Below are 12,482 nucleotides of genomic sequence, written 5' to 3'. Positions count from 1 at the left end.
TTTATCTAAGATTTGGTCAGAATTGACAGCTCTTGAGAAACATTTTGGAACAGTGTAAACTAGGCCCATTTTTGCAATTTCTGCAATGTTCCCTAACCCCAAAAGAACATGTTAAAGAAAAAAAAAAGAGTTGGTCTAATCACTGAACCCAGAGGATCTCCATGACTTGAAACAGCGGTAACCACATAATTAACCTCAATGAAAAAAGATCTGTCTGATAAACATGTCTTAGACTAGTTAGGCGCTGTTCATGTAATCAACAAAAGTAGCTTTTAGTTTTTAAAATACAATGTTGTGGTCAAAAGCGTCAAATGCTTTTTATGTTCTGCATTACTAATCACAGCATTTTAATACCACTTTAATTGTAACTTTTTTCCTGCATCAGTGGGCGCTGCTGCAGAGAGCATCTCTGTCCTTTCTCTCTACTGCTTGCTGTTTCTCTCATGTGTACACACCAAACACACCCCATACACACACACATTCACACACACCCTACATACTTTCGCTGCCTGTCCTTTCTCCTCCCTCTTTATATTCTCTCTAATTCCTTCATCCCTCCCACTTTTTCAGCTTGATCTGCCCCTCTCCGTTGCACAGTGTCTACGCACTCTCTCGTTCTCTCTCTCACACACTCACTCTTTTGCTCTCGTTCGCTCGCATGCAGACCGAGGGAGAGGAAGGGATGAACGAGGTGCACACATGTGAGGATCTCCTCAACTGCCAGAGCAAGGCAGGACTGGCTACGAGAGAAGACGAAGAGGAGGAGGAGGAAGAGGAGGTCTAGAGGAATACTGCAGTGGCCATCCAGCTTCCTTTTCTTCAGAGTTCTCACTCTCCATCTCTCTTTGCTTCACTGCTTTCATCCCCCACCTCCTCACCGCCCTGTCTTCTTCATCCACTCTTCCCTACTGCTAGCTACACCATGAAGCCGCCTGCTGCTTGTTGCTAAGGGGGCAGCCAACCAGGGGGAGCAGAGTGAACCAGGCGTTATTTTTGTGTTTTCAAGGTAATAAATGGCTCCCTGATTGCAACTGTCAGGTGTCACAGATGTTGCATTGCACTACAGAGACAGATCAGGGTTTTGGGACCTTCAGTCGTAGAATGGTTCTTAGTGAATTTGGAGCAGGGTATGCATGCTCTGTCCACAAACTCTTTCCCAGTTTATCCAGTTTGTTTCAGCCTTGGTTATTTGAGTCTTTGCAAGGTCTTCTATCCTCTGACTGTGCATTCTGTCTTCTTGCTTTATTTTGTTGCATTGTTTGACTCTCTGACTCCTTAAGACAGTCATCAGACCCCAGGGACCTTGTGTGGACTTTGGTTTTGCATGCTTGAACAGGTGAAGTGGAAGCAATATCTTCTCTTAAATTACAGCTTCCTGTCCACAAGGAAACTATTTGCACACTTTTGTTTTCAGGTGCTATGTAATCCATACTTGCTTGGTGTTCTATAAAGTACATGAGGAGGATGCAAAGATTAGCTGTCTAATGTTCTCAGACTCTGAAAGGAGCACAAACCTGTCGACCAAAATGGAGTGCTGCTCTCCCCGCTTCTGGTGACAATAACAAACAGAGAGGCGAGAACAGGTGATTACTTATTCACTCATGCACATCATCATTCTCAGCGGTGTAATACACCTGAGTGCTCAGCAGCGGTTACAAAGCCTCCTTGCATGTTGCTGTTGTGCAATCTGAAAATGGACAATTTCTGCTTTGATCTCACTCAAACTTGTGTAATTTGTGGCAACAGTTACATAACTAATTTAAACCCAAATCCTCCTCCAAAAGATGTGCCAGTACATTAGATACAGGATGAAACATAGTCTTTGCCTTGCAAAGGTTTTCACACATCTTGAAGTTGTTGTGTTGTGTTTTAGTGGGATTTCACGTGACAGAACAACAGAAAATAGTGCTGTGACTTGGAAAGAAAAGTCATAAAAAGTCAATCAAACATGAAGGCTTTGTTCTAAACCAGTCCATCATAGCTCTGACTGAAATTTTAAGGTCACCATCCTGCTGGAAGATAAGCTTTATTGTTGTCCAGTATTCTAGTCGATGTATCTCCTTGATCGTTCTATTAATTTTGAACAGCTTCCAAATCTCTCTTATACACAACTCCCTATACCATGATGCTGCCACCACAATATGTCACAGAGGAGTTGCTTTTACTGATTTGTATGCTTGCTGAAAAAGTTCTATTTTGGTCTTATCTGAGCAAAGAATATTCTTCCATATGATAGCTGTGTCTTGTGTATGCTGGAATGGGACTTTTTATGACTTTTCAGGTCCCAAACTGCATTTTCTTTTGAATGGTTTAGATATGCTCGATTCCCGGCCCAGGGTCTTTCTGGAGTTTGCATGTTCTCCCTGTGAATGTGTGGGTTCTCTCCAGGTACTCCAGCTTCCTCCCACAGTCCAAAAACATGACTGTCAGGTTAATTGGTCTCTAGGTGTGAGTGTGTGTGTGCACGGTTGTTTGTCCTGTCTGTCTCTGTGTTGCTCTGCGACAGACTGGCAACCTGTCCAGTGTGAACCCCGCCTCTCGCCCGGAACTTTGGCTGGAGATAGACACCAGCACCTCCCGACCCCACTAGGGACAAGGGTGTACGAAAATGGATGGCTGGATGAAGTTGGAGTTACATTCCACAGAAAAATCCGCAGTTAGGTGAATCTGTAAATACCAACCATGAATAGGGGTCTATTGTAGTACTGTACTCACAATGAATAGTAAAGGAGTCATCAAGGTGTGATTTTGTTTTTCTCTGCATCGTTTTGCACTTCAAATTTCAGCATCAACAAATCTGTGACAAATATGAATGACTTGCATACAGAACCTTTGATGGAGAACTGGTTTCCCCAGTTGGATACACATCATATCCTTCATTGACAACAGAAGCTTTATAAAGTGTAGCTTGTAGAAATCCAGAGTTAAGCAGAATTATTTTTCTTAGGAATACGTCTATGTGGCAGCTCAGACAAAGTGCCTGGGACTGTTTGAAAGCTGTGAATAAAACAACTTCTTTCAGACCGCAGGGTGGTGGCCAGCTAATGTGGGGAGTGCTGTCAAGTCTAAGATATCCATCATTAAATTAGATCTAATAGAGTGTCACAAAATATAGTTCACTTAGTTCAAACTCTTAATGTCATTCTGGTTTGCAATGTGGTGCAGTTATTAGCACTTAGGATGTTTTGTTTCTCCCTGGGTGCTCCAGCTTCCTCACACATGTTAGGTTACTCTACGTTGTCTTCCAGAAAAGTACTAGCTCAACTATAGAGGATTTTGATGCTGCTTTATATGATTAACATTTTGTCATTTAATGTTCACATGCTTAAATGATGGTCAGCATCTTGTAAAGTTGTTTTATTGATCAAAAACTGACAAATGTGAAAACCAATGCTCTTAAGCTGGAATCACAACCACTGGCCAATGTATTACATGCACGTAAAGGGAACTGATATGGACTGCTTTTTGCCTTCAGAATTACCTTTATTCTTCATAGAATTTATTTGACAAGGCTTCAGAAATATTGCTTAGAGTTTTGAGTTTATGTTGACCTGTTAGCAACACACAGTTGCTATAGGTTTGCTAGCTGCACTTCATTAATATAAACTTCCTGTTTCACCGCATCCCAATCCCAATCTGTTGCATTTAGATGTGAACATTATGGAGGGCGTTGGAGTACAGTGAACATTGTTGTTTTCCAGCAACCACTTTCAGATGATTTGAACAGTGGGATATGCTGCATTTATTCTGCTGGAAGCATCAGAAAACTGCTCACAAAGGGATGGACATGGTCAACAATAATACTGAGGTATTATTCAGTGCTTTGGACTACTGCCTGCAGCCTGAAGCACTGAAACAACACAGAAATCATCCTTTTTTTCATGTTTTTTACAAAAAATTCTGACCCTGTTGAAACTGAAATCAGAGCAACTGAACAAGGCAATATTTTTTTGTCTCATCTCTTAATGTTGCAGTTTTAGTGAGCCTGAGTTACTGTAGCTAAGTTCCCTCTACTTAGTTGAAGGGGAGTGTATCTAGTGTAGTCTTCTGCTGCTATTCCCCACTTAGCTCACAGACCCAATTGTTGTGCATTCAGAAATTGCATTTCACACAGCTTAGCTGTAACTTATCTGTATTAGAGCTGCCTTTGTATAATGTCAAACCAGTTTATCAATTCTCATCTGTATGCTGCCATTAACAAAACATTTCTGTTCGATTAAATATCCTTTTCTCCTCACTCTGATGCTAGTTCAAGCTTTAGCTTGAACTAGCTTTAGCTTTCAAGCTTTAGCTTGAACTTGCTAACAAGCCATTTGGCGTGACTACTGAGTTTATACCTGTGTTTGAATTTTTTATGCATTCAGATGTTTCCATGCATTTCTAAGCCAAGTTGCTTCCATCATCAGTTGGATAACTTTTTATCTTGTCATAAATACGGTATGGCTTAAACAAAAACCCAACTCCTTTACAGCTGCAGCTTAAATGTATTTAGTCAAGACAGAAAAATAATTATCAAAGGCACTTACATGCTGTTTATTCAGCCCTATGGGCAGTGGTGATGTAGCTATTCTGTTTCTCTTCAGGCCTTACTGAACATGGCGGAGGGGTCCAAAGATCAGGGAGGGACTGGCGCCGCAGAACCAGAGGAAGACTCCCCCAATATGATTGTCTACAGAAAGGTAGGCCTATGCACACTTTCTAGTCTACAGTACATTACATGATGTGAGAAACAATCGCCTAACAACCTCTCATTTGTATCAAAGTCCACCAACCATGCACCAGTCTCACATTGAGGGCTCAGGATGTCTTTCCTTTCAGCCGTTTTAAATCAAGTCCCACTCTTTCTTTTTCCTCTTTCTTCAGAGCCATACTCCTTCTTCTGTGTCCGTTTCCAGGCTGCCCTCCAACATTTTAATAATCTCCCAATCCCTTCAGTGAAGGGTCTGGGCAGTGAGGGATCCTTTCATTGTCAGGGGTAATTACCTCGTCCCCATGGCGCCTTTACTTTCAATCAGCACTGTTTGATTGGAGAGGGTTAGCGGTATTGGAGGCTAATTATGTGCATATTCTGCTGGGGAGAAGTAGCTAAGTCTTCAGGGCTGGAATCTGTAATAGCCAATGAGGGAGTGGTATTTCCCCACACACAACAGATAGCTTGTGAAATTCCTTGCCCTTTACTGGGACGCTTGGACTCTATTCATTTGATTTCCCATGGTGTCCACTGCTACCATTGAGAATTTTGTTTGGATTACTGCAAAATTGTCCCAAATCTCCTGCTTCATTCTGAGCCAAATAACTCTTCATTCATATGGTGAGATAAACAGATTAGTGGAAGTATGGGCAGTAAAGACAGGATGTGAAATAATTGTTGACAGCATCTGCCTCAATAGCTAAGATTTGTTTTTCCATGTTGTAGCCATTTAGAGATTAGGATTTTGTGACTACTGAAGGAATTTTAGCCATATTTTCTTCCTAGCTAAAAACATTTTCCTCTCTGGCATGATAAATCCTGATTTATCTCTGAATCTCCCAATAAAAAAAAATGCTGGCAGTGTGTGAATAGACTGTGTCAAATCGGTTGTTAGCATATGGATGTGGGATAGTAAAAGTGGGAAGACAGCAACAACTGATATTGCTCTGTGAATCCTAGTAAGAATGTCAAATCCTTGTAAATATCTACCTGGAATGCCTTCTTGATAATCATAAATGAAATCTAAGGTGAGGATGTTTTAAAAATAATTGAGCCTCTTGCTCAAGTGGAGGTCAGGTTTTCTGGTGACTTGTTCACAAGTGATTATAGGATGGTGGAGGAGATGGACATCCAAACCAGCACCTCATCTGATAGAGATGTTGGTCTGGTCTGCTGTGGTGAAGAAAGACCTGAGACAAAAATCAAGGCTCTTTATTTACTTGTCTGTTCACATTCTGATCTTTCCCAAGATTTGTGGACACAAGTTTCTATAAGGATAAGTTGAGGAACTTTGTGGCCTGAATGAAGCTTAGAGTAAAAAGGGACATGGGAGGCTTGGATTTTTTTCCCTGGACCTGCTACTTCTGCTAACCAATCTCTGATAAGTGTATGACAGGAGACAACTGGAATGATGGATGAACATCCTGACACAAAGCTTAGCTCTCAAAAATAAATTGTCACATTTCCTTCCAGAAATTCTGCAGAAACAAATCAACTGCAACCTACAGCCCATTATCACCACTGCCTTGTGCCGCAGCACAGTGGTTTGCCACTGAGTCAAAGAAAGGGCAGCACACAGCACGGTGTGCTTGTGCACATGCTGTTCAGCTTGGCTGAACTTTGACCACAGCGCAGCGTGACAAATACCTGCGTGGGCACTGGAAACGAGTCATCCAGGCAGGCATGGAGGACAAAGATGGGGCCGATGTTTGTATGATGAGACATAAATTCATAGTTGTTGACATCTTGTATCTGGGTTCTCCAAATGTTCTCCATTCAAGGCAACCAAGCTTCATTTAGCGGCTTTCGTCTCGTTTTTATTATTTTGTTTTTTAAGATTCTTTATGGATATGTATTTCAAGTGTACAAATATGGATTTTCTATAAGAAAGAAATTTGTGATTTATTAAATTTGCATTCTTTTTATGTTGGAAAAGATTTTTTCTTTCTTATCTCTGCTTGAATTAACATCTGAACTTGTGAAGCTCAGACAAATTAAGACCTAAGCAGACAGATCTACTCATGGTCATGAAAACTCAAGAAGGATTACAAAGTTTGTGAGCTTTGTAAAACAAACAAAAAAAACATCTTGAAGATCTCCAAGACAGTGGAGACAATATTTTGTAGGACAACAAAAGAAAAGTAGAGCTTTGGAAAATAGCAAACTATCTTTGAAACATTTTGGTAGTTTGATACTCTTTGCTGCTTTGCTACTTCATGACCTTTACAACCTGTTGTAATTGATGAAACCTTTAATTATGTTCTCTAGCTGAAAATCCTAAAAGAGAATGTCTGCTGATCACTTTGCGACCAAAAGCTTAAGCAACACAAGTGGCAAGTTCAGCTTCAAATACCTAAAAAAGAAAGAATGATGCTTTAGAGCTGCAGAGTGAAAGTACTGACTCAAGTCCAGTTGTAGCTGTCAATGGTGGCATTTTGACGTAGAGTCATGTAGGTGTACATATTGATTTCTCTGTGATTTAAAAACCATGTTCTTATCTACCCAGATTATATTTGTTTGAAGATCTGAAACATGATGAGAAAAAAACATTGTTTAGGAACAAAGCTCTGTAGCGTTTTTACCTCAACAGTTTAATAGCTTTGATAGACTATATGTGCTTGCTACTATATATGCTTTCCAGAGTATATAATCTACATTTTTTATTTACTTTCTGTGCATATAAAACCACCCAGTAAAGATCTGAAGTCTAACATTCAGTGGTTCCTTGATTTCAATGTTTCTCAGTTGTCATTAGCATTTGTGTATGGTTGAGTGTCTATTTTAGCATCGCAGTGAATTAAGAATTCATGCTTCATTGTACATTCATGCATCCTTAGAAGACGTACAACTGAGAACACTGTAGTTTGCTGTAACACATGGATTTCACAGTGCGGCTTGATTACGTAACGCTGCACATGCCTGGAGGCGATGCATTTAAGAGACTAGATCTTGCTCGTCAGGAGGCCGTCTGGGGGAATATCAGTCATTTCATGTTTTGGTCATACGATGTGACAACAGACAGATTATTCTCAGGGTGACAGGAATTTGTGCCCTTCCTGCTTTGAATTTTAAAAAAAAACTTTTAAAGACCTAAATTCATAAAACAAACAGTGGTAAAATCTAAAAAGAGGGAAATAGCATTAATATTTCATCACACTCCATTTGATCTAGATCTGCAACTTTACCAGCAATCAAAATTTTGTATGTTTTCTCAAGTTTTGACTCTTGGAGTCAAAACAGAAGAGAGGTGCTGGATCTGTGGGGGCTATAGGCACCCAGCGCCTCTGGACTCAGAGGGTGGGCAAGCCAGCGCAGTGTGAAGGCTGAACGCTGCTCACAGAGAGCCAGATGGCCGCCAATATGGTCTGCCGCCTGGGAAAACACTGGAAGCCTCGTCCCAAAGGCCTCAGCCTCTGTCAGCTGGAAAACATCACAATCTTACCCATAAGGAGTTAGTAGGGCCAGTTTGATTTCATAGAGACCAAAACATTACAAAAGCGGATCTCCTTTGGTAGTACTGCACAAAGGAATATACTGTCCAATCTGCCACATTTTCTGCTAAAGAATATTGAGTTAACTGCGTAGGCAGTTAGACAAAGGTGACTGTGACGTATCTAGCCGTAAGAGATGTGGAGTGCTCTGGAGAGGAGGAGGTTGTCTCTGTTCGTGCAGCGTAGGCGATGTAGCGCTATCTTCCTCTGCCTCGCTCCCCATGAGGAAAAGAAAGTAGAACAACACAAACCAATAAATGCAACACGTCTTATCGCCAAAGAAGAAAAAAGAATGGGTGCGCAGACATAGGTTGCAGACGTACTCATCATACTGAGCAGACTTTTCCTTTTGTCTGTTTGCTTGAGATTAGAACTACGACCTCAGCATGCAACAAAGAAACAAAGAAGAGAGGCATAACTGTGATGGAAAATTAAATTAAATAGAGCCCACTTTTCAGCTCTGATGGGGTGAAGCTTGCTAACTATTTATAGCAAACATCTCTTGTCCCCTAAGTGCATGAGTGCATGTATTTTTCCCTTTTTCCACCTGGCCATCGTTGAGGCTGAGGCCCCTTTGTGGAGATAGCTGTAAAGAGAAAACTTCTGTAGACAGAGAGTATGTGGTATGTGTACATTTGTAGCTCTTTTTTTAAATTGCATCCAAATTAGTTTTTAATTTCAGCCAAATTGGTTTTGGGAGATGTGCGTGTGTGTGTGTGGGTGGGGGGGGGCGGGGGGGGGGGGGGGGGGGGGGGGGTAAATATTTACCACCGAAAGTGCTGTGTGCATCTCATTACAAATATCAGTGGTATTTGCTTCTTCTGTCAAACCTCAATGTTTTGGATGATTAAATAAGCTTTAATTAAAATCACCTAATAAAAATGACCAAATAAAAATAAACATCAGATTCAAAGTTATGGTTTATTTATTAGCAAGAAAAAAATTATTCAAATCATCATGGTCCAATATGAAAACATTACATCTTTCCCTTGTTAAATCATGAATTAGCTAAGGTTAATCATATTTTGGTTTTATTCCTAAATGCTGACGGCTGTATAGCATCAAATAATCACTTAAATGGAAACTTGACAACATGAAGTAGGCTAAAAGAGCTCAAAAGTAACATGTGATCTATGGAGCCTTAAGAACACATGAGAAACAATGTCATTGGTATCTATCAGTTTGGAAAGAGTTGCAAAAACATTTCTAAAGCATTTGATCTTCTCAATTAAAAAAGCCATTATCTAATGATGCAGGAAAAACAGAACATAGGAGAAACTTCTTTCAATTGGTAGGGAAACTGCATTTTATATAAATTCAGGTTACATTTTTCTGATATTAAAATGTGTTTGATGATTTGAAACACATAAATGTACTGAAATACAAGCCATCTGCAGCCAGAAAAATACTTTGTCATGATACTTTACACTGTTAAGTAAGTTCTGGCAGATTTCAAAGGTCTTTCCATCCTTTAACTAAAAAAAAAAGCTACACATGGAACAAAAACATAGAAAAAAAATAAAAATCCCCATTAGCCTGTACTGACTCTTGTTGAGTGTCAAGATCGTTTTTTCATGCCATAATTTTCTTTCCAGACACCAAAAACCTAACTATTAGTGGTCCAAAATGCTAATTGCTAGCGTAATAACAGCAATGCTTCTTTCAGTGTCTGTTGTTGCATGCAGAGCAGAGGCCAGACATTTTTAACCATCTTTCCGCTTTTCATCTTTCACTGATTTTTGCGGCCTTTCTTCTGCTTCTTGCTAATTAATAATTGAAGCCCATTTGGAGCGTTCCATATTCCGAAAAATATCGGCTCCTCTGAGACATCATACCCGTCTCTCCTTCCATTTATCTGCTCTTGCATGGCACTTTGTCTATGACTACTTGAATGGCCTCCTTGATGGCAAAACCTCTTATTTCGCATATGGTTTGAGTACATCAGTTTACTGGGTTGGATATTATAGAGAGATAATGAAAGTGTTTGCTCCTGTAACAACAGCTATGGGGTGACTAATACAGGTTATCACACCTGTGTCGCACCACTTAGGTAGATGGATGTTAAATCTAATATTCCCCGAGGGATGAAAAAAGAAATTACCGTCAGCGTTAACTTGAACCTCGCTCACCATCCAAACGGATGATTATCGTTTTGTTGGCTTGACGATCATTTAGACGCAACAAAGGGGAAGTTTCTTAGAGGGAGCTCCCCTTGAGTATGCTGTGTAAATTATATGGAAATTAATAGAAAACTGCAGCCAGCACACCACCAGTTGAACATTGTCTCTTGCTTGCTGGCTAGAGAGAGATAATATAACTGTAAATGGCAGCTTCCTGCACCACTGATTCTCCAGCTACAGCAGAGATGACAGCTGGGTGGATATGAAGGGCTAACAGAAGCACTTTGGTCAGGAGAAGGAAGCTGCACTGCTCATCTTCCTCCTGCTGCCAGTGACTCACACTCCCTCTCGCCTCTCTCTAAAGAGGCCCATGGAGGGAATGTCTCTTCTCTTTTCAGGCTAACCTCAGTCTGAAGTGTTTATGGACCACTGTTTGCTGTTCCTGTGTGCACTTAAGATAGCGCGCTGCATCCGAACACTCTTGATATCGCTTCTGCAACTGTAGGGACGAGTTCACCCGGTGCTTTATCATGCACGATCATTTTAACACTTGCTCCATGGGAGCCTTTATCTGAGGCGCTGGTATGAGCTGAAGCCTATGTGCCTGTGCATGCTAAGTGTAAATGTGGGCGGCTGGGCTGCTTCCCTGCTTGGGTCAATGAGATAAAAACCCATGAGTGCAAAGCTCCATGTCTTACGTAACCAGCTCTCGTCTGTGTCATGTGTTGTGTGTCTTCTTCTTCTGTTTAGTGAAACATGGAAATCTTGAAGGCAAAGTGTAGGTGGAGAATAATTTATAGTTCCTCAACAGCCTGCATGCGGCGCATGTGCCTTGATTTACTTTATCCATGAAGGACTGAAAAGGGTGGAAAAGGAAACTCCTTCCTATCTGTTTGCACATTGTCAACAATGTGCCCTGAAGAATTTAATAATGCAGCCAGTTGTGCTTTTTTGGCAAGTGTAATGCTGTGCATGCATGCAGAGACTGAAGATGAGAGGTGGCTGATGTGGGGGAATTGCTCTTACCACCGTGTCCCACTTTTTAAAGCCCTCCAAAGCCTTCTGAACCTTTCTCTTGATGCAGAATAAAAACTCTGCATGAAGTCGCACAATAGACAGAGTGCTCTTCAAACACCTTTGACTGTACTGTTGATAACCTCAGAATCTCTGCTGGATGCTGAAACAGCAGCCTGCACTCCCATGGAAGGAGATGAGATGATGGACATACTGCATTTCTGTTGAAACTTGATGTTTCCTTTGGTGCTGCACCAAAGGAAACAATAAATTTTTAAAATCACCTATTTTTTTCTGTGGAACTGAGATCAGGGCGTAGTGACAGCCACTCCAAATCATTATTCACCTTGTTGTCTTTAAAACTAATTAGGCCCCATCATCTTTGTCCAAATGGGAGACCCATTTGTGCTCAAGTTTTAACTTCCGGGCTGATGCCTTGGAATACTTTCATTATTCTGGCTAATCCATTTGATGATATCAAGTGACCTTATAAAGAAAAAGTTCAACCTTATTTAATGAGAATAAGGATAATGTCATTTTATTTAGTGTAGGATCTGCACAGGAACTGTTGTGTGGTTGAAATGTAACACCATCTTTGGGGAAAGTGATATCCAGTTTAGCTGTTTTAAATTAACCCCCCAGAAAAAAAAAATATTCACTTCATTGTAAGCCATAAATGCTGATAACTTCTGGGTGTCCAGTTCTGGTTCTCTGAGCCTTAAGGCAACACTTTGACATGTTTAAGATTGGTGACTAACCCTGCTGTAGTACTGATACGTTGTATCAGGAACAAAATGAAACTTAAAATGATAGCAAGCAGTTACTACATCAGCAAGATTTTCTTATATGCCGAGATTTATCAGCACAAATCGTTGTGCCTTCCAGAAATTGATACATAATGGAAAAAATAGATACAAAGAGCTACTGAAAGCATTTAAAAGAAGCACAAAATATCTATTTGCTTGCTGTGGTGGTGCAGGGGGTTAGCACGCCCCACATTTGGAGACCTTAGACCCGCGGATGTCACAGGTTCGACTCCCGGTCCCGACGACCTTTGCTGCATGTCCTCCTTCAAAAATGGCACCGGCTCAGCTGGCTGCCTGCAGACGCAGCTCCTGTCATGTGTGTGTTAATCTGTGTATAAAAAAACAACATTCTTGCTGTAAC

The 12,482-nt window shown here is 40.8% G+C and overlaps 1 protein-coding gene across 5 annotated transcripts in view; it reads left to right on the top strand.

Annotated features, from left to right (window-relative positions):
• Nucleotides 1-573: 573 nt before the first annotated feature.
• LOC102218770 (regulator of G-protein signaling 6-like) overlaps nt 574-12,482 on the top strand; it is a 47,470-nt gene continuing 35,561 nt past the window's right edge. For 2 of the 5 annotated variants that reach the window (XM_023352746.1, XM_023352745.1), the window contains exons 1-2: nt 574-1,006; nt 4,584-4,679. In XM_023352746.1, the coding sequence (XP_023208514.1) occupies nt 4,596-4,679 (84 nt within the window). In that variant the 5' untranslated portion in view covers nt 574-1,006; nt 4,584-4,595. The remainder of the gene's footprint in view (nt 1,007-4,583; nt 4,680-12,482) is intronic. The other 3 variants (XM_023352748.1, XM_023352747.1, XM_005797676.2) reach the window with 2 other exon arrangements.

The sequence above is a fragment of the Xiphophorus maculatus genome, chromosome 19, assembly GCF_002775205.1.
Source record: "Xiphophorus maculatus strain JP 163 A chromosome 19, X_maculatus-5.0-male, whole genome shotgun sequence".
Taxonomy (NCBI): Eukaryota; Metazoa; Chordata; class Actinopteri; order Cyprinodontiformes; family Poeciliidae; genus Xiphophorus; species Xiphophorus maculatus.
Note: the sequence above shows the minus strand (reverse complement) of the source record. Positions and strands in the feature narration are given on the sequence as shown.